Genomic DNA, 27,465 nt, shown 5'->3' with positions numbered 1-27,465 from the left:
AGGAGAGGGACTCACACAATTCAATGTGGAGAGGCTCAAAGGCCCACAGTGGCCGAGGCTGAGAGGTGAGCAGACTGGATCCATGAACTAATTATAATCACCTCTTTACAACACTCAGACTCCAATCAGGGCCCATGACTGGCTACAGATGCAGAGTTAATGCAGCTCCTGCAAAGCAGTTATCAATATGTTCAAAAGATCTGAATCAGAGCAAATGGATCAGGAGCAGTGCTGTATCTCACTGCACAAGTGCCAGGCAAAAGCATGACTGAGTCCAGGTCTAGGGCAACTTCAAAATCTCTCCTGCAAAATCAGCGGTGATTGCTCAGAGACTGCACAGTCTAAACTCCAAAGAATGCTTCACTTCTACAGGAACATCATGGTTTCTTCTGGGACAGTAACACTGCACGGCAGACCTTTACGGATGCCATGCTTCTGTGAGTTAAGAACATACTACTTTAGTTTCCATTTCAGCGGCTTAAATGAGGCCTGTAACCTGAAAAGGTTTCGAAAAGCTCTGCAATGTCCCCTAAATTGGTACTGGGATAGTAATTAATATCCCTGCTTACCTGAAAATGGGCCCCATTCAACTAGCAAGCTCGTTACAAAATAAAGCATCTCTATGCCTTTGAAGTTGTGAATTTAATTCAAAGCACAGAAGCAAAGGTGGGCCAGAGAGGCCTAGAGAATCACAGTCAGGGATCCCTGCCTCATGCTACTGACAGATATCTTAAGCTTTATGTTCACCCTCCAAGGAAGAGACCACACACCCTTGTAGCGTTGTCTCCTGAAGCACAATTAATAAAAGCTTAGAGATATTTGGGGTTCAACCTGAAGGTCAGAAAAGCAAAACAGCCAGCCATTGGCTCTTACCATCTCAAAATAGCGATCCTGCCTCCAGGAATCTCAGAATGAGACTGTGTCTGAGAGCTGTCTTTTCCCATTTTATAATCCTCTTCAGGGCTAGAATTAAAGGCATGCATCACTGGGATTAAAGGTATGCACTGCCCGGTTTCTATGGCAACTAGTGTGGCTACTGGGATTAAAGGTGTGTGTTACCACTGCCTGGCTGTAAGGCTGACTGGTAGTGCTGTTTTACTCTCTGACCTTCAGGCAAGCTTTATTTATTAAAATACCAATGAAATGTCACTACAGCCTCCATGAGCAGTTTTTCTGAGTGCAATGCCCCAGCCTACAGGCTACACAGCTAGCAATAGGCAATGTCTTAGTTTCCAACTACTCCTAAAACCCAAAGTAACTGCCTGGGTACTGCTGAATTTCTTACGATAACAAAAGTACTGCTCTAGCGACCCACCCGCTGCTAGGTCCTATGGCTAAAGATGGGACAGTTATTTTGATGGTCATTTATGAGTTACCAATACATGTATTAAGAACTAAAAGACTACTAAATACTGACTGAACGGCTCCTTTGGTCCTTCAGAATTTATCATTCTATGGTACAAGGTATCTACAGTCTACATTATCTAAAAAGCATTTAAAAGAAGACTGCAAAAAAAAAAAATGAAATTGTTTCAAGTTCCTAAAGAGTTGGCTAAGCAAGCACTTGCCTAGCATGTAAGAAGCCTTTAGATGAGTCTACAGCAACACAAGCGGGGAAAGAGCAATAATGCATCAAACATAAAAGACAGCCAGATTCATGCATGGGAAGAGTCCAAGGCTACCTTTAGGAGACATCTTTTCTATTTTATGTTTTACCTGGAACACCAAATGTCCAGACAGTAGAGATGACTGGCCCAAGACCAGAACCATTCTACCACTTACCGATTCAAATGTACAAGTGCCTCCTCTCCCAGGAAGGTAAATTCTAAGCTTGGTTTCTGAACAGAAATATTTGTATCTAAATATATTACTTAAATAAAACCAATAATGGCTCTTTAAACTAGTGATGCACATTCTAATGTGACATACCCATGCCTGAGACATGCTCTCTGATATTCCTTCCTTAATATCCATCAGTCAGTCATACCATCTCTTGATCTGCTTTACAGACTTTCCACACCAAATGTGGACATACAATTTTAAAAAACGAATATAGTCTACTTCTAAGTGAGCACTAAGTGAGCAGACCAATATTATGAGATTCCTTTCTCTTTAAAAGAAAAAGGTGGGGGGTGGAGCCGGGAGTGGGGGGAGCAAGAGAGAATGCTCAGTGGTTAAGAGCATTTACTGTGCCTGAACAGGACTGGGTTCAGTTTTCAGCACCCGTATCAGGAGGATCTGGAATTAGTTCCAGGGGATTCAATGTCCTGGGCCTCCTTAGGTATCTGTACACACACTGTACATATAAACTCATGCAAACAAGTAGGCACACATGGACACACAAAGAATATAAAAAATGTTTAACAACAAATAATAAAAAAAAATAGCAGTAAGGGGCTGAGGAGATGGCACAGTAAATAAGATGCTCACTATGTAAGCATGATGACAGTGCATCTGGATCACTAGCAACCATACAAAAAACAGGGTGTGTCCTGTCACCCCAGTACTGATCGGCCGCAGAGACAGGTGGATCCATTTGTAAGCAATGTCGACAAAACAAACTACAATTCTGAAACTACAGTGTTATGCTCACTGGCCCACCAGTCTCAATGAAATGGCCAGCATCAGGTTCAAAGAGAACCTGTCTCAAAAACTAAGGTGAGGAATGACCTAAGAAGATAGCCAAAGTCAACCTAAAGCCTCCCCATACTCTCACACAGGTAAGCACACCTCCACACACACAGTACCAAAAAAGATAACACTTCCTGCCTTTCCACTCATAAATCCTACCACCAATGAGCCAAGATAAGCACTGGCAAAGCCCTTGGCAGAGTCACAAGCAATGATTTACTCCCATCATATCCATGGGTTTTAGTCTCTACAGACATCCTGCCATGGCAGTGGGCTTTTCCCAGAGTTCATATTTTCAAGATTTTAATTAACCACACAGAACAAATAGACAATGTTTTTAAGTATTCACCTACCAGGTCAAGATTTAACATCAAATCAGATTTTGACCAACATGCGAACCAAAACCAGTGTTGTCATGATGACAGGGAGGCTTTTGCGTGGCCAAGAAACCAGGCTGTCAGTACACCTTGTAACTGATAAACAATCTAAAGGGCTTCTCCAAGACTGTCACTTCTCAAACACAGTCAACACTGGGTAGAATTCTATTACAAATGTCTCGAGGACTGAGATTTTCGGGCTGTATATTAAGTTTTGCTTTTAAATTTTTGTTAAAGAAACAAAATCATCTTATTTGTCTTTATTTTTTTTTAAACAAAAAAGTAATTCAAACTAGGATGTATGCAGCCCAAGGGAACATGAAAAACATGAGCAAATCAAAGTCTAAAAACAATGTTCACAAACTGAAATTCTGAAACTATAGCCCTATATGCTGTACATGCTTATGCTCTGGAGCCAAGTACAGTCTAAGGGGAGAGACTTATCTGACGTATCTGAAAAAGAAAACAAATCAATCTTACTTGATGACTTCCTCCTCTTTGTATGCAGAAACCACACCAGAAATGGCTGGACAAGGTTAAGTGCAAAGGTGTGCTACCCAATACAAAGGGGCATCTACACCAGCAACAACAACAACAAAAAAACCCCACGTATTGCAGATATTGGCTTCTTAGAGTGACATCTACCCTCGCTACCCAGGAGCTCCTAGAAACACAACCTGGGAGGTGGCAGACTGGTACAGGCCTGGAATTGCAGCATTCAGGAGGTATAGGCAGGAAGTGCAAGGGCAGTCTGGGCCACATGAACACCCATCTCAAAAAAAGAAAAACCATTTTTTTTCCCAAAAGAAACCCTGTGTGCACACCCTTGAGGTGACTCTGTAATGACAGGGAGCATCCTTCAGAAAACACACCAGGGCATTTTCTACTGCAGTAAAATGGCTAAAACTGAGCAAGACGGTCAGCAAAGTGTTCAACCTAAGCGTAAAGGAGGTCAACAGTTTCTTAAAATATCTAAACATCCAATGCAATTTTACAACCATACTTTCCTGTAGGAAAGTACAGTATAAGCATCACCTATCTTGATCTGTCATAGCATGCTGAGAAGCCACTAAATAAAGTAGCAAAGACCCAGGTGCTTTGATGAGGATAAAAATCAGTTTTATGGTCTTGTTCCAAGAACTTCATTCTTTAGCATCTTATCAGTAATCTGATAAGATTACTATGCAGATCCTAGAAATTTAAATTAATGGCATGCCTTGCGAATGCTACATTTCTCAAACACTACTCTCAAAAGCTTCATGCACCTGAATAACTTCTGCCAAGGAATTTACACTTTGAAGCCACCAATAGTGAAGAGAAGTACTGTGACACAGTAAAAGTTAGACAGGCTTTCCTAATATCAAAACAGCACAATTCCACTGGGTTCTCCAGCTGCTATACTGATTCCCTTGGGAACATTCTCTGGCCTGCAGGACAAGTGTTTGTGTGAGAGGCACAGATTGGAGACTCGCGACACCTCATTTATCCTCGGTTACACTAACACAAGACGGTGGGAACCTAATTTGATAGCATACTCCACACTGACAATTAACTTCTCGGGGAACATTAAAACAATTAGGTAAGGATGCACCCCATCACATCTGTCTGCTGTCTCCATCTACACATGACGGCAATTAAGCCATCACCCTACACTCTACTTCTGCAGCAGTGCAAATCAGCCATTCACATTTTCTGATACCCACTTCAAAAATATATATATATTATCTCATAACCATAGGGATTAACCACTTGTCAAAGGCATAGAAAGTAGAAGATGTGTCTACAGAGCACAACATAACCTCTCTAACTCTGTAGCAGGCCTGATGAGTCTGACTCATCTGTCTCTCAGTTACATGCAGAATGTGGACCACAGAGATCTGCGCTGTCAATGCAATTTGGCCTTGAGAAGATGACACTGAGCCTGCGATATTGTACCTGGGATATCACGCACTAAACTACAAGACTCTGTCGCCACCTCTCAAGTCGTCATTTACCCTCCTTCTCTAGGTAAAGCAAAGCATATTCACTCTGGAGGAGAACAAATATATAAAAATAACCTAAGTGGATTTAATGCAATTACACCCCCAACTCATAACTTAAGAGACAGCAAAGTCAGTGTGCCAAGCCTTTCTTGTTTGGTGCCTTTCAGTTTTCTACAACTCAGATAAGGATGAGAATCTCTGTTATAAAATGCTAAATTCCAAAGCTCCTAAATCCAAATTTTTGAGCACTTTGAACTTTTTGAGTGCCTTGGACTTCAGAGCCTATATGTATTTCCAAACTAAAACTCAGATCTGATACACTTTCAGACCCCAGCACTTCAAATTAAGATGTTCAAACTGTGTTTTCTAATATAAGAACTGACAAGCAGAGGTCATACTGGTTGCTGATCTGAATTTCCAGTGGTGAAACAGCAATCATCAGAATGACAAAAGAGTAAGGGAAAAGAACCACATGCCTGCTCACAAAGCTTTGAATTATAAGGCAAAATATGAAGTCTAAAACTGGCTATGGAGACTGGACCGATGGCTCAGTGGTTAAGAGCTCTTATTCCAAAGGATTTGGGTTTATTTCCTAGCACTTATGTGGTAGCTTACAACCATCTTCAAAGCAAGATCCAATGCCCTCTAGCCGGTGAGGCCACTAGGCACACTGGTGGTACATAACATACACACAGGCAAGTCACCTATATATACACCTTAAACACACACACCACCACCACCACCACCACCACCACCACCACCACCACCACCACCACCACCACCACCACCACCACAACAACAAAACCCAAATGGGTATGGGTGAAAGACACCTTTTTGTAATAATCACAGTGGAACAGACCTAAATATTTTTCTAGGTGGCACAGGCCTCAGCACTCATCTGATGAAAGAAATCCCACCTCCAACCTGTTGCAGGTACACACAGCAATCCCAGCCACATAAGATCACCAGGCCTGCCTCCTTCAGGTGTTAACTCACAGCAGTGATGTCAGTTCCAAACAGTTTTAAATTCTGCCAAAACAGTTATGTGCAGAATGGCAACTGCTTAAGAACAGTTCACGTTTCCTACTGTGCCTGAAAGTTAATATTTTACAGGAGTCATCTCAATTTTAGCCTGTATTTCCAAGCTATCTCTTCACAAGTCCAGTCAAAATTCAATTAGTCGGCAGTCAGGCAGAAGAGTCCTTGCTATCCTTGCTTACTTTCAACAAAGCTGAATGTACTGTACTGAGCATGTCTGCTTGGTTCGGTCAGCTCCATGGGTAATATACTGCCATCCAGACAGATGAACCCTCACATATAACTGCACTGTATAACTTGAAATTTTTAAAATAGTTTTGCTTTCTGAGTATGTGCATGTACCCTTAGGGGTAGAGATACCCAGCACAGAATTCATGTAGAGGTCAGAGGACAACTCGCAAAAGTCAATTCTCTCTTTCTACCATGTGGGTCCCAGAGATTGAGCTCAGGTCATGAAACACCTTTCCTTGTTCTTACTTGTATTTCAAAGGGGAGGAATATCCACACTTACTGGAATTTCAGATGTGCACTTACCACATCTACACTGTTATACCATTTCTTTTTAAAGATATATAGTTATTTGTTGGTTCTCCAATGTCAAGTATTTCAAGTAATGTGTTTAAGTGATACTCCTTTTAGTCAAAATGTAATGCAAGTCACCTTTAAACCAACTGAAACATTTGTACAATAATTTCTTGGGGTTTTTATTGTTTGTTTGTTTTACTATTAATAGCTAAGCGGTGAAGAACACTTGCTGCTCTTGCAGAGGATCCAGGTTTGGTTCCTAGGGCCCACACAGTGCTTAACAACTGTCTATTTCAATGAATCTATCAATGCCTTTTTCTGGTCTTGGCAGGTAAGAGGAACGCATGAGGTGAACAGGCATGTGGGCAAACACTCACACACTTCGGTATTACTTATTTGTTCAATAGCTGTACTTACAAATTAAAAAGCAAAATGACAACAAATGGGCATGTTAAAAAGGAAGAGGCTAGCAAGTTGGCTCTGAAAGTAGAACATAATGATAAGACCAATGACTCAAGTTTGATCCCTGGATCCACTTGCTGGAGAGAATCCACTCCTAGAAATTGTCCTCTGACCTGTCCATGTGCACCATGGCATACCTGTGCCCACACACATCTGCACACAAAATAAAAAAGGCAGGCAAAAAATTGATTTTGGGAATTATAGGTCAAATTTAAAACAAAACCATGACAGTCAGGACAAGTCCAGGTGATACGTTACAAGTCCTTCATGGTTATTTATCACCTTCCGGCTCATGCATGGGGACATTCTGTTCTTAGTATGTTAATTTTTTGTTTTTACATTAAAACATACTGTCCATGCTAAGGTTCATTTATTTTCTAATCTAAACGCATAAACAAACAAACTGAGTAATATTATCATTGGAAGACAAAGATGAAGCACCTACCAAACAGTGGTGGTAAACCACATTGCATTTTCTCTGGGTCTGCACATTTTTGCACCTGACTTAAGAAATACTGATATAAAATAGCAGGAAAAATAGCAGTAAGGAGTCAGTATATTCACGGTTTAAATTGTCTAAATTTGAAGAACCACGGGCAACAACCACCTTACCCTAAAAAGGTACCGGAGACTTTCACTTTCACTTCAGACAAATTTTCATGGAGAATGACAAATGGAGTTGGACTGTGGTGGCGCACGCCTTTAATCCCAGCACGTGGAAGGCAGAAGAGATTGATCTCTCAGTTCAAGGCCAGCCTGCTCTAGTTGCAGGACAGGCCCCAAAACTATGGAGAAACCCTATCTGGAAAAGCAAAACCAAATACAAAACAAACAAACAAAAACAAAAAAAGGAAGGACAAATGGAAGCAACTGTATCACAGGCTGATCAGAACCTAGCCAAGCTTCTTTTAAGCCAGCATTACAGATATTTGCAAAATGAAAAAAGCAAATTCATGAAAAGCCTTTTTAAAAGAAAACATTGCTTTTTCATTAATATTAAAAAGTATCTAACACAACTGAGTAGCTCTGTACCTATTTTTCTTTTTAAGTTTTATTCTAATCTTGTAAATGTCAGAGCATCTTGCCAAGAAAAACAATTCCTTAAGGGTTCTCGGTAATTTTAATTAAAAAGGAGAAACATTGAGTCAGATCAATTGGAAACCATCAGCTTGTAGCAACCACCTTCTTCTCTCTGGTGAAGGAAGACACCAGCAAAGAGACAAATAAATTCAGATAAATTCGGACTCACAACTCCAAATGCTTTCTCAAGAATAATACTGCAATATTTTAGGCACTAAGAGTATACACATCTCATTACCCATTGCTTCTCATATTCAATTTTACTCCAAGTTGAGAAGCTACTTAGTTTTATATAACTGCATCAAAAAATAACTTAGATAATCATAACAATTTAGCTCCTCTACAGATTATGTTAATGTTTGGCTCCAGTTAATATACTTTCCCCATTTTATCTCACCACCCAAGATCATGCAGTTATGAGGCAGGAAAAGCAGCAGATATACATATATACACTTGTAAATATGTCAAAACTCTGACACATCAAAGGACACAAGTGATCACTTCTTTTATATTATTCTGTGTGCCTGGAATCCTCCACCTATCTATGAAGTTCACTGACTCTAATACACACTTAGAAATAAAAGCCACAGCTTCCTAAAATTCAAGAACTGCTTTATACTCCATTAAGGATACAACGAGAGGGAAGGGCTATTTCAAAGAAGGAAGGAAACACAAAGAGAAATGAAGGACAAGGGGAAGGGACAAGTAAATATGAACAAAGAAATACACATAAGTCTGAAAAGGCATAATGAAACCTATTATTCTATATGCCACCTAAAAAAACTAATTTAAAAGTAGAGCATGCAAACTTATCCCCTCCTTCCACATCCTTACCTCCTCCCACGATTAAGTACTTGTTTACATCTTTCAGCCAAAGTTATGAGGAAGTGGTCACTGCAGAAATTATATACAAGTAAGGCCTCAAGCAGCCTCAGCGTGAAAACCTGTTTGTGCAGAAAGCATTTCTGAGTCCTGAACCAATGGAAAGACTTGCAGAGCTGTGACATCACAGATGTGTCTTTTAGCACTTCTGCTGCTTGTCTTGTCCTTGACAGATAAAAATGCCTTTGTTGCATAGCTACATACTTATAACTGTACATGCCTCACATGTAGGGATCACTCAGTGAGTGCATTCACTTAAGGCGAAAGTAGAAAGGGAGGAGAGAAATATTAAATTAGAAAAGTCGTCTCTCAAATAAAATGAATTCACAAAAAAATAACACTCTTTCACCACATCTGCTGATTTTATAGGTCCAAAGCTGGGTCTTAAAATGTTGTACTCCACTGAATAAACATGGAGGAAAAGACAACAGTCTACAATGAAACCAAAATAACAAAACATCAAGGTCACTTCATAACTCAAAGCCAATTTCCTCAACCTTAAACTCTTGTCTGTCAAGTACTTTAGTTCCCAGTTAAAGCTTTTGTCTGTCTTCTTCCTTTCCTGCTAAAACCACCTAGAAAACCCTACACTACAAGAATTTAAAACCTAACTACCTCTCCGCTTAATAATTACCCATATCCCTTGACAAATCCCTATACAAGAAGTACAGAAGTAGCTATCTCAAAGAGAAATTTTAAAGCAGTTCCTATTCTAAATTGAAAGGTGGTAGCGGATACTTAGCTTGTCAAAGTGCAATCTTCTTTCTATACGCCAAAAAGTCCAAGATGTTGGATCACAGCTATGACCCAGCACTCGGGGCTACAATGTGAGGCACAGCTCATAGGATTGTGTGTGTGTGTGTGAAGGTAAAGACACTTGCCAGCAAACCTGACAACCTGAATTCAATTCCCGGGATACACATACACACACACACACACACACACACACGAGCATGCACGCACACCTGGGGAGTGAGGACAGCACTGGGAGCAAGTTCCACAATATATAATTCTCCTTCCAAGCATGAGGCCCTGGGTTCAGTTCTCAGCACAAGAAGAAAAGGAAGAAAGAAAAAAGAGAAGGGATGATTTAAAACTCAGCATCCCATTTCATTTTTTTAGACCATGCTTTAAAGATAAGCAGGAAGAATCTGTAGGGCAAGAGCAGGTCTCACTCTGCATCCTTAAAATGTGTCTCTCTCTCATTAACCGGCATGTGCAAGCCATCCAGCACATGAAAGGGTACGTGAAAAGATGAGCTCTATAAACACACAGCCCTGTCTTTGAAGCTCTACGCTTTTAAGAAGTTATGGCTGCCAGACAGTCTTAGCTCTAAGGGAAATTTAGATCAAGTTTAGACTTGAACAAAAAGTATACAAAAAAAAAAAAAAAGGCAGAGGAAAAACAGACATGGAAAATTAGCAACTAAGATGCAGTCACAGAGGAAAACAAACTGTTTAGATAGAAATAACAGTAATTCATTCACATATGGGCAATAACTGTAAAGGTGATGTTAAGAGAAAAATGAATATTCTCCTAACTACATGGATCCTAGACTGCACATATAATGCATACTTAAGCAGGTCTGGGCTATACATTGAGTAGTAAGGAATCACAGCAAACAATCTGAGCAGGCACCTCTCCTCAAAGGCCAAGTTTATAAAAGAAACAAGAGGGCAAGCACTCAAAGAAATAAAATGACTTTTTTTTTTTTTTTTTTTTTGGATTTTTCGAGACAGGATTTCTCCGTAGCTTTTGGTTCCTGTCCTGGAACTAGCTCTTGTAGACAGGTTGGCCTCGAACTCACAGAGATCCGCCTGCCTCTACCTCCCGAGTGCTGGGATTAAAGGCGTGCGCCACCACCGCCCGGCAATAAAATGATTAAAAAAAAAAAAAAAAAAAAAAGAAGGAACCCAGGTCTCTACACACGGGGCGTCTGTGTGTCTGTTTGGTGCTTGTGTTCGAAGAAAGGCAGTTTGGGACGCAACTGGATCTGTGTTCATGTGCAACAGGCGCTGGGGTACTTACCGTGCCCGGTTCTCTGTCTGCTTCCGAGGTTACCAAGAAACGCACAGACACGCCCGTTCAGACACAGAGGCAAGAACAGAAATAAAAAAAGGGGGGAATAATTAGAACACAGGCCCCAGGCAGTTTTAAAAATGGCTTTATTTATATAAGTCATTGCACATTCCTAATACAGTGATTTCCTGAAAATTACAGTATTTTGTAAACATAAGATTTACAGTTTAACCATACACAAAGCCTATTTTTAATTTCTTGACAGAATAAATTACTTTTCTTCAAAAAATTAGTCAAGTGCAATTTGCCCAATATTTAATGCATACTAGGATTAAAGCCTACAAAACTAGTAACAGATGCAACTGTCAAGCCTTTCATTTGAACACATTCACTTTCAAATTTAACTTCTTATTTCGCCCCATTTAACAAACATCACTTTCTTTGAAAATTACCCAATTAAGCAGTTAACAGTTCTCCATAATATGGTACAGGCCACTGGCATTAAAAAGGCAGTTACCAAGATGTCAGGATGCCTGCAGGCTAGCAAGACAGAAAAACCCACAGCTGCCCACAGCAAACCTTGAAGAGTGGCAGGGTGAACTGAGTGTCAGTGGAAAGCTTTTCGACAGCTCCTGTTCTCTCACTGTTTGCTCTCTGTGTGGGGCTGGGGCTTTCCACAGCGAGGCACAGCTCTGCAGCACTGTCTGAGTATGAGAGCAAAGCCTAATCTGGCTTGCCCAGCCTCTCACCTCTGTGGCGTTCTGCATCGTGGTGTTTCTTGTCATCTTTTATTGCCAAGTGAGACTGCCCACTCAGAGCACTAGACAGCGCTAGAAGGCTGGCACTGCCCCCAAGGGGTGGGATGCCTGGAGGCTGAAGTCCTGAAGGGTGAGGCGTGAGAGGTACTGGGGGTCCATGGCCATGAGAGAGATGCTGAGCTTGCAACTGCTGCTGCTGTTGGCAGTGGTTGGAGAAATAGAAGAGGACGAAGGGCAGAAAAAGGAAGAACAAAAGAAAGAAAAGGAAGAAGAGGAGGAAGAGACGAGGTGGAAGAGGAGAAGGTGGTGGTGGTGGTGGTGGTGACAGAGAAACCATCCAGGAGAAAATAAGAAATAACAGAAGGTGTAAGAAAGAACAGAAGTTGGACATAGAGAAGGGAATGGAGACAGAGGTAGGAAAGAGGAAATGAGGTTAGTGCTTTTAACTCATCAAAAGTTTTTGCCCATCAGTACTCACCCCCAGCCAATCCCAAAATCTAACCCTAGAGTCTACACCTGTCACTTTATACTGTAACCAACCTGGACAATAAAACTTTATTATTAGGCAAGTCCGGCTACTTTAAAAGATTGATGTGCGGATCTCATCTACATTCTAAGTGCCAATATGTCACTGAATCTAAGCTGTGCACTGATTCTGAGTTTGCTGAAGTTAATCAGGGAACACAGGTATCCCACAAGGAAGTAACTACACTATTTAGAAAATGAATACATTTTACCCAACATTAACTATCACAATGATGCCATGAGTAAAAGTCAAAATCCAGAAAGCAGTAAGTGCTGGCATTTGGAAGACACCCTGCACTTGTGTCCTTAACTCAGCAAGCCCTCTGATAACTGTAAGGAAGCAATGGTATCCCCATTGCTCAGAGCAAACAAGCACCATGGGCTGGGAACTCGTTGAGGTTCAGTAGCGTGAAAAAGTGTCAGTGAGCGCTGCACTTGACCCAAACTACTCTACATGGTACCTACTCTTCTGACTGCTACAAGAAACCCTGCAGCCAATTTTTTTAGAATCCTTCTACCCAAGCCTTCTTCCTGAAATCCAGCCCCACAAACCTCTTTTACGTTAGAGAACAAAGTGCTAAGACTAAGAGGCTGAAACCCTGAGAAACAGTTTTTGACTGCAGAGATCTAGAGAACCCCAGGTGCCCCCATTCTCAGGTTTTTTTTTCCCTTTTCTAAGGTCCACTTGGCCTCCACCTAACCCACTCCAGAAGTTATAAACTTGTCCGTAAGAAACCCTTCTCTTGTTCTCATGTATTACACTTAAATATACAAGAAGTAGCCGTGAACCATCTATCTGGATGTGTCTCAGCTCTCCAATGTAGAATTTGTTTTTGACAGTAAAAACAGTTAAATCTCAATGTCGCCGGTTTAATGTTAGAAAATGCTTTAGATTCTAATCCGTATTGATTTCTCAAGACGGAACTGTTTATTTATTTACTGCCTCCTCCTCACTGGAACACACAGGAACACTGAACTCCTCACAGCCTCCACCCACACCAGAAATCCATGTAATTCCATTTCAGATGTGCTTCCTACCCTCAAGAATAAACAAAAAGCAATATCTTAAGCACTGAAAACCAGTGATTTTACAGTAAATCTTCAACCACTCTCAGCACCCTTAAAAATCTTTAGGAGCCCACTTTCTTTTCAAACTGCCACTCCTTACTAAGAGAATTAGTTTTAATTAGAGGGGTAAATGGAAAACGGGTGAGGTCTAAGTAGACACATTAATAGCATTCTTGGAAATTATTTATAAATTACTCATTCTCCCCTTGAGCTCACAATCACAGTTTCTTTACATGTAAAATCACCTTCCTGTCATCCAAAAGACACTAATTCTTGCTCTGTCACCTTCTCAGAGCTCGGCAGCAGTGAGACATAAAACTGAAGAAGCTGGCAGTAGCATCGCGGTCCAGTAGGCATGCTCATTAGCACTTAATTAGAAACGAGACACCTGCCACAAGAAATGTGCTTGGAGGAGGATGAAGAGCAGGTCTGCCCTACTAGCAATTACTATCATTACGTGGCGAGCACGAGCCACGTCCAGCTTCGAAGAAGCAGTGAAGCAAACACAAGCCCACCACGGGTCATTAGGCACAGCATTGATTAGAGGGAAAGAGACTGCACAGAGCGGAACAGACAGCCACAGCATGACACCCCTTTCCATCTACAAACTTGCAGGATGAAACCAATGGCTAAGGACTCAGAGACAGGATTTTAGTTGGTAGCAAATCTGTGGTAGGAAACAAGTATGACATACACACTGTAAAGACTTTCTCCCCCAAAATCCAAGCTAACTTTAAGAACAACAACAACAACAACAACAAAAACACTCTAAAAAGCAGATTATAATACACTATTAAAGAGGGCTCAGCTTACTTAACCATGAACTTTTTCATAGCCGTGAAGTAGTTCTATGTGGTTAAACCGAAGTGTTAGGTAATGACGATCAATGGGAGTATTCAACAGACTAACTGGCCCCAGAAACCTCCCACTTCTACCCTGTCCTATTTTCTCCAGGCCCTGCAAAACCAGTTGACTGTTACCTAGAAGTAACTGGACTCATCCATCCTTGGCTTAGAAAACCTGAAAGCCTTTTTGCTTCAAACAAAATATTTCTTATAAATAAAATTACATAATTTATAAAAACAAAATATTATGAAGTAGTAAACCTGAAGAACAAAGAAAGAGATGGGTCACAGCCATCAAGGCACTCTAGGCTCCAAAACCTTGAATGTATACCTCCCATCTGCCTCTCGAGCCAGAGTAACATTGACGTTCACTATCCCATCTGAGTTCTCACCTATGGTAGGGTGTGTAGGCACTGGGCTCAAAGAGATATATGACACAGTGCTCAGAACCACAAGCACTAAGACCTTTTCAGCTACCTAAAAACAAGGTCAAGTTCACATTTGTAGCACAAGGAAAAAGAAGGCAACCTCCTCCAAAGACAACTGTGTTTTTCTCCCAGTGTAGCCAAGATGAATACTCTTGAAATTACACAATTCCATGTACTCAGTCATAAATTCACTTTTACCATGGAGCCCAAGGCAGGGATAAAGACAATCTAGTTCTTTGGTTTCATGAGCACACCTCCTCTCAGATTCACTTCTTAATGCTTGTTCCTGTATCCCTGCTCTCTTCCAAGGAGACTTGTAAAAGGCAATCATGTTCCCAGACACAGCATTGGCCTTTCTTTTAAAAGTACATAATATTGAAAAAGTAAAGGCTTAAGATAAAATATTTATTTACAAAGAGGGCTTATATCAGAATAAGTTAACTACAGAAGGGCAGCCCAAACCTGACTCCATCTGTTATGAAAGGAACATTTTCTCTCAACAAAGTTTCCAGAGACAATCTGGTACATATCACCCTTACCCAGAGCAAAAGCAGCAATACCATTTAAAAACATGTCTTAGGACAAATATAATATTGGCACTGCTAGACAGCCACATAATAGTTCTACCATTTAGAAATATTTTATGCACCTGCCCTCCCCAGACTCAAATGTCATCTGTCACTTTTTTCAACACAGCAGCAAGGATGAGATAATTCAAACTCCTATCCAGACATTACTTTAAAAAAAAAAAAAAATCAGACCTTTAAGTTGAGGTTTATACTATATAGAGGAACAAGACAAATAGTGTGTTGTTCAGCTGTCATTCTAAAGCAGAATTTTAAAGCCTGGAGGTCAGGCTTAATGGTAGAGGGAAGCCTGGCATGCTCATGCCTATTCATTCAATCTCCAACAGTGCAAACACATACAAGACGTTTTTGAAGAGGATGGTTTTCCTAAAATAGCACATTTCTCTTGCTACCACCCAAGACCAGTGGTTCTCAAACAGAACAACTTGACAGGCACATCTGGAGACATGGGCAAACAGGAGGCGAGTGCTACTAGCATCCTGTGTCTGAAGAAAGATGATGCTAAACATCCTTCATTGCACAGTGCGCTCTCCAGAAGACAATCAGGGGGGTCAAAATGCCACCAGTGCTGAAAGAAACTGGTCACTGTTGTTTTCCACCTACTATTACCTCCAAAGTGATTCTGCAAACCGCCATTTAAAACATTAATGCTTTTCAATACTCAAGCATTAACTATCACCACCAAGCAAGTCTTTTGTCATACCTCAAAGAACCAAGAAACCTTGGAGTTGTCAAGATACCTCAGTGGGTAAAGGCACCTGTAAGCAAGCCTGGTGACCTAAATTCAATTCTAAGAACCAATGTAAGAGTAGAAGAAAAGAACCAATACTATAAAGTCATCTTTTGACCTCCCCTAGAGCTAAAAATGCATGCACCCCATCACACATACTTCATGAACACAGTAGCCACCTGACAGCCAGGGCACATTCACAGCAAGCTAGGGCAAGATAGATGCCAACCTGGGCTACATAGGAAGACTTTTCTCAAAAACAATAACCAATAAATAAACTAAGGGCCAGGAATGTAGCTGCATCCCTAGCACCAAATAAAATCGAATGTGATAAGGCACTTGAAAAGACAGAATGTTTAGATATTTATGTTTATTCTTCACTAAATGCTAAGTTCTGTGCGGGCCTTGGTGTCACACACACAAACACACACACACACACCAGAATTATAAACAGGTTTATAAAAAGAAAATTTGATTTATAAAGCTCACCTTCCTAACAACTTGAAAATTCAAACAATAAAGAAGGGAAGATTTTAAAAGACTATCATAAAAGGGAACACCCAGAAAGCTTCCAGAGTGTTCTGACATCTAGAAAAGTGATGTGAAGTGTCAATCTCTGACTAAAAGAATTGGGAACAGGCTGAGTGAGAGACAAAAACAAACCAAACCCTGAGTTAAGGATCCTGGAAACCCACAAGAAATAAAGTAATGCTATTAGAATCTGGCTATATTAGCTATGCTATAAAGAACCTGGCTGTACTGTTAACATTCGGAACTATATTGCAGTGGTGTTTGTGGCCACTGGGACTTTTGTTCTAAATCACAAGTGCAATGGAGTACATCACTACAGAGCTACCCAGAAAGGACACAAACTATGGATAAACTTAAAACTCCAAGCTACCACTCACCAGATTCCAGAAATTTAATTCATTTTACAAACCCAGGAAAAATCATGTAACAAAATCATACTTAACCCAACTGGACTGAAAGCTCCTCAGCTGGCATCTCCATGCCAAAATTATAGCAAACAGCACTGACAACAACATGTAGGTAAACAGTTGTAAGGAAGCCAAGACTTGACAAGTGGTATTGCTAAACTCTATAGAACATTTTTCCTTAGTTTCTAGTTAAACACTTAGTTCTTACCTTGGGGATGTAGAGGACAGAAGAAAACAATAAATTTGTTCAGTACATAATCAAGTGTCTGTCTGGTAGCAGTGACATCAAGGCCACTATAGGAGCTGCCTAAAAACTTCCTATTACATGAATGGCTTTTCTCTATAAGAGGAACAAGGGTGACAAACAAAAAGAAGCTGCTTACTGGGGCCAAGAAATCTCCAGCCACTCCAGCCACTTGTAAACAATAAAGATAAAGTAGTAATGCACTAAGAGGCCCAGAAAATGACATTGGAGAAAGTATATACGAGCCATACATCTGAACTTAGCTCAACACAAAACAATTTAACAAACACGAGGAACTCTCAAAAGATGAGTCATCAGGGAAATGTAAAAAGGCTTCCCATTGCTTCATCAGTGCTCAGTCTGATTAGTATGAGAGGCATTGAGATGCCTGTCAGGATGGAGATAGCAAAAAGAAACCAGACCAGTTTTTATCTAATAAAAGGTATAAAGAAAAGTGAACCTATGTGTTGCTAGGAATCTACACTAGCAACATCATTATAGAAAATACTGGGCAGCTTCTAAAAAAGTAAAGTTAAAAACAGAACTTCCATGTGATGCAGAGACCCTACTCAGAGATACATCTGAGGGAAATAAAGTTTTCTCAGAGACATCTGCACTTATATACTCACTACAGTATCATTCCCAACAGCTAAGATACACAAACAACTGAATTCACCAATACGTGACTAGACAATGAAAGCGTGATACATATATATAGTCTTGGAAAAGTAGCAAACGCAATGAGGTATGATGGCCCAGGCCCCTAATTTCAGCACCCAAGGTTAAGACAGAAGGATCACAAATTCTAGACCAGCCTGGGTTATTGAAGCAAAATCCTGTGTCAACCAAAGCAAACCCAGGAAATCCAACCATTTATAACAACATGGGTGACTCTCGAAGACATCACACTATCTGAAATAAATCTAATTTTTAAAATAATCAGCCAAATATAAATGATTACATATGTATTTATTTATATAGTGTCTTGAACAAGCCAACTGATGGCCACTAAGTGTTAGAAGACATGGGAAGTCAATGATAATAATACAAGGCTTTGTTCAGTGGTGATCAAAATATTTTAGAAGGAAATATTAATGACTGAATATACTAATGATTTGTATAACAAAAGGGGTCAATTTAATGTGAACTGTATCTCAATTAAAAAAAAAACATACCCATGTACATGTTTAGCCTCTAAATTGGGATGTTTTACTTTCTATGGAGCAGTTTTTCCCTTTTAAAAACATTTTTATTTATGAAATGCCTTTATCAAGGAATCAACCAAAATTCATATAGTAGCAGTTAGCAGGGTGCTAATTAAAAGAAACAAACATACCAGCAACTTGTTTACTAACTAAAATGCATATTAACTGTGGGAAAATCCAGACAGCAAGGCCAATTCCAGATCTATTTGAGATACTAGATAGTATTCTATTTAAAAAAACTAACAAAAATATCAGACTGAGAGAGAGAAAAATATATATATAAAAAATAAAGTTAATGTCTTAAAAAAAGGATAAAGTCTTTAAAGAGACAGAGTACAGATAGTTATAGATTAAAAGAAATAAAGAAAAATAAGCCAATTAAAAATGGAGAATAGTATACACAGAAAGAATGATTTTTCTAGCTGGGTGTGGTGCTATACACATCCTTATATGAAAGAAGCAGGTGGATCTGAGACGAAGGCCAGCCTGAGCTATATATATATACAGTGAGACCATTTTATGAGGAAAGAAGGGATGGGGGCCAAAAAAGGGTAGGACTTCCATGTACTGTTGCCTTTGCAAATTTAATTAAGAGCTAGACTATTGTGATTTAAGAAGGCTTCAGTCTTTGGGACTAGAAGACATACATTTATTGTATCTTTTCGGTCTTCGAGTAGCAGGACACCTACTCATCTAGAAAGGCACTAACGGCTGGATTTAAGATGGGCTTTCCAGGGATTAGCTGCATAGTCGTAAAGAATAAGAAGCTCATCCTCTTTAAACTTCACACACTACAATCTCATCGATAGCTGACAGCTATATTAAAGGAGAAGGATAATCCAAAGTGTGCTGATTCCTGAACTAAGCACCTCATGTAACAGTGGTGGCCCTTTCAGGTCTGTAATTGATTATTTTAGGCATACAGTCTCTTCCCTCTGCAGATATACAGCCACACCATACACAAACATACACATAGTACACAGCTACCTAGCACACAATACTCCAAATAAAGTTGTTTATACAAAGTTGTTTTCAAGTATAGAGAGGTACAAGCTTGCCTATAAAGCAGGAATGTAAAAGTTTAACCAATAACTGAAGCCATCCTGGTCTTCATAGAAATTGTATGCATGAAAAATAAGTCACAGTGTATCCGAATCATTTACCAAGAAGAGTAAGTTTACCTAGGTTAGTCCCAATTTCTTGAGTTCCCAGAGTTCAGATACTGCAAAGGTAACTGTTCAGATTTTCTTATTCAATCAACAGTGAGGCCAAAATCCAAAAGAGCTAGTACTTTGTGGATAGCAATCTCTCCTGTAACTCCCAAAATCACAATAGCAGAGTACTCTTCTGTTGAGTATATAAAACAACACTGGTCTGTCCTAACTCTGTCTCCATTTGTCCTCATTTTAAAGCTAAACAGAGGCTGGAGGGTTAGCTCAGCAGTAAAATGCTTATACAGCACATTCAAAGTCTAGGTTTGCAGAAAGCGAGCAGCAGTGCCTTTTCACTGCTAAATCACATCATACTGTAAGGCCATGCATTCCAGGAAACACATGAAACTCATGAAAAGGGCAAGGTGATAGATGACAACCTACAGCAACCACACAAACAAGAGCACACCCCAAAGCTTAGGCAACTACATTCAGAAATCTATCATAAACACGCAGAAACAAGACAGACAAAACTGCAGTTCATAAAAGTGGAATCACGTGCTGGGTGAAGGGTTTCCAGCCAAGGTCTTAGCTCCTCAAAAAGTATCTAGCTACAGATTAGGAAACTAAAATGTTCCTATCTACAGTGTATGAACGCCAGAAAATTAGGGAACAAGTGATTAGAAATAAAAATATACAACCAAGAAATTGTTTTCTTTAAATTAAGAGAAAAATGGCTCTCAGCTTTTATTATTACATTATTTTCACTCAAAAACCAACTATCTTCTCTCAGTATTCAGTAAAATATACTAAAAAGCAAAGAACATACTGGATGGCAGAAACCACATGTTCCTTGTGAAGTGTGGTTACTTGATATATGAAGGAGCCATAGTGATCAGGATAGACATTACAGACATATGTATTTCATGGCACAGAAAACATGTATTAAGTGGGGAAAAACATGCAGCTGTGTAGCTTACAGCATATGGAAATCCACAGTAAATTTTTGTGATATAACCTGATTGAAAAAAATTTATTTCACTCTAAATTAAATTTGAGCAGGGTAAAAGGAGCTTTTAGTTCCAATCTCAAACGGAACATGGGATCACCCTGAAGTTCTTTAAGTCTATGTTTCAGGTAGATATTAGCCACCCCACTAATAAGATATTACAACATGAACAGCTGATTTTAAGGTTAATAAAAATTCAAATTTTATTGAAAAAAGTTTTAAGAATATTGCTATAGGTTCTTCCTTCAAGAACAAGGTCTCAAATGAATGTACTCCCTTTCCTACAATGCAGTGTTTTCTGTTTGTGTGTGAAACCAATCAGACCTGAGCCAACTAAAATCTTTGCACTCTAAAGGCCTCCAACTGCTACAAAAAGAAGCTTCTTTGATGAGGGGTGAGAGCTATTCTGATTAGTGGCTCTAAGGATAAGTAAGTATATGAATAAATTTGGGATATTATAAAGCGGCAGTAGTAGGTTCTCCTAAGGTCCATGACCTAACTAGCCTCATGTAACAGGCTGGGTTTACAGCATAAGGCATGAATTCCCTTTTTTTTTTTTGCCCGTTACAGTGCGTCTTACGTTCAATTAGATAATTGTTGGTAACTGCCAAGCTATAAGTGGCAGTATTGCACCCTTGGTGTTTTCTTGCTATGCAAGAGATTTCTGTGGTTAGTAAGCTTTATAGCTGTATGAGATCAAGCTGCATCCATGAAATCTCAACAACATGACAACCGAAAACAAGACCTGCACAATGACAACACTGGCTGACATACCAATGGGGATAGGGAAATCTCACCAGGCCCCACCCATAGATGAAGAGATTAAAATCAATTAATGGTTGCTAAAAGTGATAATCTGCAAGCTCTTGATAATTATCTAATCCAAGGTGGTCAGCCCTAAACACATAGGAACAACACAAAGTAGGCACGTGCATGTGTATGTGCATGAGCACATGTGAGGGAGGAAGAGAGGGCGGGAGATGGAAAATTAATTAATTAATTAATTAAAGAAATAATAAATTTGAAAGAAGGTGAGGACAGATGAACTTGGAGGAAGAAGAGCAAGATGGAACAATGAAAATTTAGTACTAATACGTGGAGAGAAACATTGAACTAAAAATCCTATGGACTGGGTGAGTGACTCAGCAGAAAAGTGCTTACCTGTCAGCCTAGTGACCCAGTTTGTCCCCTGAAATACATGTAATAGTGGAAGGAGAGAATCAACACACACACACACACACACACACACCACACAAATAAAATCAAGCTAAAAAATTAATAAACTTTCTTGAAATTGTTATAATAGAACACATCAGCAGCAAAAGATTTTGAGAAGTATGATTCAAAAAGCAGTGCTATCTGCTATAAAAGCTGCTTGTAACAGGTCAACAAAAGGCAAGGTGTGGAGACCTTTAATCGTAGCACTCAGGAGGCAGAAGCATGTGGCTCTCTGTGAACTGACTCCCAGCATAGTCTACACAGTAATTTGCAAGTCAGCCAGAGTATGGTAAAATCATTTCTTAAATAAAAAAAAGTAACAAGAATATTTCAGTAGTTAATCCAAAAATTAACTACGTGAAAACTGTTCCTTAAATATTAATATTCTACATAAAGGTAGAAGGCAAGTAGAAAAAAACTGAAGTTTAGTATGTCTCCTAGATTGGAGAGGCCAGGAACATAAGCTGAGCTCACCAAAAGTTTGATGGCCTTGACAAGACCAAGTTACTCTGCTAAAACAAAATATCTTTAGCCTGGCCAAGCAAACCTTAAGGGTCTTGACGGTACCTTAAACGGAAGGTGATGGTTTCAGTCCATTTGCATTTTAAAGGGTTTTCTTTCATGATCTTTCACACTTGAAATAGACGTCTAAACCTTTTCTTTTCTTAGTCTGAAAGTCAATGAAGATGAAGAGCTTGGCCTCCTCCATTGTTCTTCACCCTAACCCATCCCAGAACAATACTGACAGCTGCTATCAAACAGGCTGCATTTTCTCTGCACAGCTGCTGTATGAACAGTCTCCCAGTGCTTCCTCCCCTCTGGCCAGACAAGCTGGCACACTGCATGTGCAATGAAGGAGTGCAAAGGTCCATTGAATTGTCAGCCCAATTTTATGCTACTTTGATTTTCCAGGATGTATGTAATTCTTTTCAAGCAAAAATCAAGCGTATGCCAAAGTAAAAGACAGGCTATTTCTGATCACTGAAAGTATTCAAAGAGCCTGTCATAAATTAATATACTGATCCCAATACTGGACACACCACAATGCATTAATTCTTGCATTGGGCCCAATTCATCAACTTGGGTTATTACTGCTAAGCTATCAAAGCTAACCTGTCTTGATAATCTTAACATGTTTTGCTGAACTAAAGCCATACATAAAATGTGCAAGGCATCCACCCTTCTAAAATAACCTATTCTTATTTTCTGATTCTATTCAAAATGAATATTAATTATAAGTATCTGGCGAATATATTTCCCCCTTCTGAAATGCAGATCCAAAGAAGACTCTCAGGGTTTGAGGTCTTTGAGAACTCAAAACTCAATTTTTTATTATTGAAAAATTACACATAGCTAGCCATGTACTTCACTTGCAGAGTGCTGTACTAGTATGCGGCCCCAGGTTCAATCCCTAGCACTGTCAGAGAAAAACCAGTAAAATTACATGTAAAAAATTAGAGCCTATCAGAAAACAAACATGTCCCACAAAGTTGAACAGGGCCCTTGAGATCTGCTTTGCATATGTTTTCTTTTAATCAAAACAGGCTTTTCCATCCTCAGTCATTTGGGTTAAAAAATTCCTTGCTCTAGCTACAAGTACAATTGCTATTAGTCTCTTCTAATCAAACACAGTACGTGCAAAAATGCCAGTGAATATTTGATTTGATCTCTGAAATAAAGCAATTCATTACACAAGAAAAGGGTAGAGAGGGCAGCAGACAAACGCAGGCATAATTGTGTTTTTTGTTGAATGTGATTAGAGAGCCCACTAAGTAACAGTCAAAAAATGTGATACAGAAGGGGAAGAAAGACAGAGCCAGACCTGGGGGAAGGAGGGAGAACTGTTTATGCAGAGCTAAGCTGTCAAGTGCAATAAAGCGGCTTGAATAAAATCTAAGCTGAAAATCCACTGAAACTCCCTGGTTCACGGAGGAAAAAGCTATTAAAAGGAAATGAAGGTCACCCTCCCAGTTTATTTCACCTAATTGACTGCCAATAGCTTACCACAGGCACCCCAACTGCAGATCTGCAATTGAGAAAGTGATGAAAGGAGGGTTTTCAAGCTGAGGCTCATTCTTTAATCCTCCTCGGCTCTTGTGTTTTTCCCATCTCCAGTGGGGATGTAATTTTAAACCTTGATAGATTAACTGGTTCCATTGTCTGTCACAGCACTGGACTATGGCACTCTTAATCCCTACAGCAGCATGTCTAATTATCATTACAAAGTGTCTGAGGGAACTATAAAGACCAGCAGGGCATCTTCTCACAAGCAATTAACATAAATTGATAAATGAGTGATTTTGAATCCATTCGAGGAACTCACATATGAATAAAATAAAGCCCTCCCCTCCCCAATTTCAGCCACTTCTTTCCTTTAGTCTAAAAGGGGCAGAGCACATGAGAACCACCTTAGGTCCTACCGTGGGTGGGGCCGAACTCCAACAAAGAAAGAGACAGAAGGCCTCGTTCACTAGATCCCTTAATGCAGAACAAATGACTTGTGATTGACAACAGAAACCAGCTATACCAGCAAGAAGAGATGGCTAAACTCCAGAGGAGAGGTGAACCCTGAAAGGTCACAGAGCACTAGGGCAGACAATTAACACTCCTTCCCTGGTGAGGGAGCTTTTCATTGGTGTGCCACTTTAAAATTCATAAAAGGGACATAGGAAAGAAGAACCAAACAACCACAGAGGTTCCAGTGCCCCAGAAAGCAAAAGGCAAAGGCAACTCCAGGGATAATTCAGAGTCCTATACTGACCTCACTATGGTAGAACAGTACCAGATAGAAGCAAGGAAAGTGTTTAGAAACTGATCTGCATCCTCTGCCTCACTAACAGCAAGGTTGGTTTTAAGTATCACAAGATTTACAAGTTATTTTGATTCCTCTTCTAGTGTTACTCCTCGCACCCTCCTTGGGCTACTATGTCTTCTTCCCTACATATCTGCACACACATCCAAACCCCCTTTCACCCTCCCTTATTAATCAAATAAATCATCTCTAATTTACAAAAGCTTAGTTTTGTGTATGTACGTGTGTTATGCCATCAAACCATAAAGAAATGAAAGCTGATGATACACACTGTAGGAGGTAGACCTGGTAGGCCACGTACCCCGATGATGGCATTCAACTCTGCCATGGTCACCTGTTTGGCACGTTCGACAGCCTGGGCCACCTGTTGTTGATGCTTTGAAAACAAGGAGAAGAAAATGTGTTAGCAACAGCTAAGAACTTCCCTGTTCATTCCGACAGACAGATAAGCAGGTCCTCATGCATGTGTCACTTTACAGAACACAAAGAAGGGACAATGGGATGGTGCTACCATTTATTTCTGAAGGGTTCCAGTCACCACTGACCTAGTGGGGTAAGGACATCAGAAGGGATATCAAGAACGGTAACTAGAGGCTTTGGATAGATACTACAGAGACCAGGACAGGGAGGCCTGTCATAGCTCACAGGAGTTTACAGTGGTGTTTGGGCACATGACGTTCGAAACAATTCAAACACCCATCTTGATACTAAAAACACAATCAGTCACTGTGGTTTCTCTGCTAAAAAAAAAAAAAAAAAAAAATCTAGACTCATAAGAAAATTTTTAAAAAGCTATGGGAATTCTCCGTGTTATTTATTTTAGCCTTTTGGCGTTTTACCCTCCAAGGAGAAAGCACCGTTTTCAATTTAGAGAATAAAAACTCACTTTGCCCACTCCCCAACACTACACATATTTGAAATATAGCCACAGTCAATTTGAGGAGGCTGGGGGAAGCCAAGGGCACTGAAAGCTGGCAGCAAATCTATAGAGGGAGCACAGGGTGCTCTACAGCCAACTCCAAAACTCTACACCCCACCAGCAGTGCCTCCCCCATGGCATCATACACTCATATTCACATACTATTCCCCTGTGCCCAGAAAGAAGATAAAACTTTCAAAGCAAAACTGAAATACAATGCTGGGTCATATGCATTCCATAGAGATATCAGATGATAATCATCATAAAGATGAAACGAGTATTCACATGGTTTTGACTCAGAAACACAGATAAGCCATGTGGTTTGAGTTGACTTAACATATTCAGAGGGAGTCCTTCATTGAAGATGACAAATGAACTGCCTGCCTACTTTCATATAAACCCACCTAATGCAGTCAACTTTCATGTCAATTCAAGAAAACACAAAAGGGTATGAATCCTATCAAGCAATTATTACTTAAACATACACACATCCAGGAGTACTGGGACAAATCTTAAATCCAAGCACTGAAGAGGGAGGGGCAAGCACATCTCTTGTGAATTTGATTTGAGGTCACCTTGGTCTACCTAATGAGTTCATCATAATGAGATTCAGACAGTCGCATGCACGCAAACACACACACCAAAGCTTTCTTTATGCTTGATAGTCGCTGTGCAGTTTTCTAATAATAATAATAACAACAACAATAATAATTTGAGGTTAAGATGACACCCCTCCAGTAGCCTGCCCTTAGATGCCTTAGACAGAAGGACAAAGTTGACACACTTCAAATAACAGATGTTCATCACACTTGTTCCTTGTGATAAAATTCACGTCTTAAAACTGACTAATTTGAAAACAGAGAAGCAATATAATTGCACTTTAACAGCTGAACATTTTACTTACTTCCTGAGACAGAAATGGGATGACTTGTGCACAAATGGTATTCAATCTCTTGGCGATTTCAGTCTACAAAGACAAAGCCACATATATGTTTAGAACACCTCCCAATTAGTTCAGAAAGTGAAACCTGAGTCTTCAACCCTCACTCCAGAGGACAGAAAAGTATTTCCTTAAGCCACAGTACAAATAATTACCTGGAGATAAACAATAGATAGCAGTGCTCCCTAAGACTAGTGAACATTTTACTGGTTAATTAAAAGATAATGAAGGAGCTGGAGAGATGAGTCAGGTTAAAAGCACTGGCTGCTCTCCCAGAGGACTCAGGTCCACTCCCAACACCCACATGGTGGTCCATAGCTAGTTGTAATTTCAGCTCCAGGCCCTCTTCTAACCTCTGTGATTACTAAGCACACACATGGTGAACACACATACATGCTGGCAAAATACCACATACATAATTTTTAACTAAAAACAAAATAAAAAATAGAGTATATGACTTGAAAGAAATCTATATGGTTTAGGTTATATGGTCAATTCAATCTGGCGTTGGTAAGCCCCTAAGACTTTCTCATTGAGGGTATACAGTGGGACATTTTTACAGTTACAGCAAGTTTAGTGAAAGTAGTATAAAAAAACATGATGTCAAAGCGATCTGGCTTTCAAAGATGCAAAGCACAAAAGCAAAAGAAGGGGTACCGACACCTCCATTGTTTCCATTCGCTATACACTGCTGGTGCAAAAGAAGGGGTACCGACACCTCCATTGTTTCCATTCGCTATACACTGCTGGTGCAAATGCAAAGTGCTGCAGTCACTACACAAGTGTGGAGATACCCTAAAAAACTGAAAATACAACTACAGTAGGATCCAGCTATATCACTCTTAGATAAGTCAATGCACCATGTGTAATCTCACTATTGACAATTGTCAGGAAGTGGAGCCAGCCTAGATGTCCATCAAGGAAATGTGGTTCATATATACAACAGAATTTTGTACAAGCATAATGATAAATCACAACATCTGCAGAAAAGTGCATGTGTATGCGTGTTCATGTGTGTGGCATATGTGTCTGTACGTATGTGTTTGAGAAAGAGAGAGACAGGGAGGGAGGGAGAGAGGAAAGGAGGAATGA

General features: G+C 39.9%; 1 protein-coding gene across 9 annotated transcripts in view; it reads right to left on the bottom strand.

Moving 5' to 3' along the window:
- LOC130883478 (transducin-like enhancer protein 1) overlaps positions 1–27,465 on the bottom strand; it is an 89,851-nt gene that overhangs the window by 31,397 nt on the left and 30,989 nt on the right. For 2 of the 9 annotated variants that reach the window (XM_057783960.1, XM_057783961.1), the window contains exons 5-8: positions 26,338–26,400; positions 24,786–24,890; positions 11,746–11,950; positions 11,006–11,022 (exon numbers count right to left, since the gene is read on the bottom strand). The exons of 1 other annotated variant lie outside the window; for it this stretch is intronic. In XM_057783960.1, the coding sequence (XP_057639943.1) occupies positions 11,006–11,022; positions 11,746–11,950; positions 24,786–24,890; positions 26,338–26,400 (390 nt within the window). Of the gene's footprint in view, positions 1–11,005; positions 11,026–11,745; positions 11,951–24,785; positions 24,891–26,337; positions 26,401–27,465 lie in introns of all 9 variants that reach the window. 6 more of the 9 variants (XM_057783963.1, XM_057783964.1, XM_057783959.1 and 3 more) reach the window with 5 other exon arrangements.

This window comes from Chionomys nivalis, chromosome 11, assembly GCF_950005125.1.
Source record: "Chionomys nivalis chromosome 11, mChiNiv1.1, whole genome shotgun sequence".
NCBI classification, from domain to species: domain Eukaryota; kingdom Metazoa; phylum Chordata; class Mammalia; order Rodentia; family Cricetidae; genus Chionomys; species Chionomys nivalis.
The sequence above is the reverse complement of the archived record's forward strand: the minus strand, read 5'-3'. Positions and strand labels throughout refer to the sequence as shown.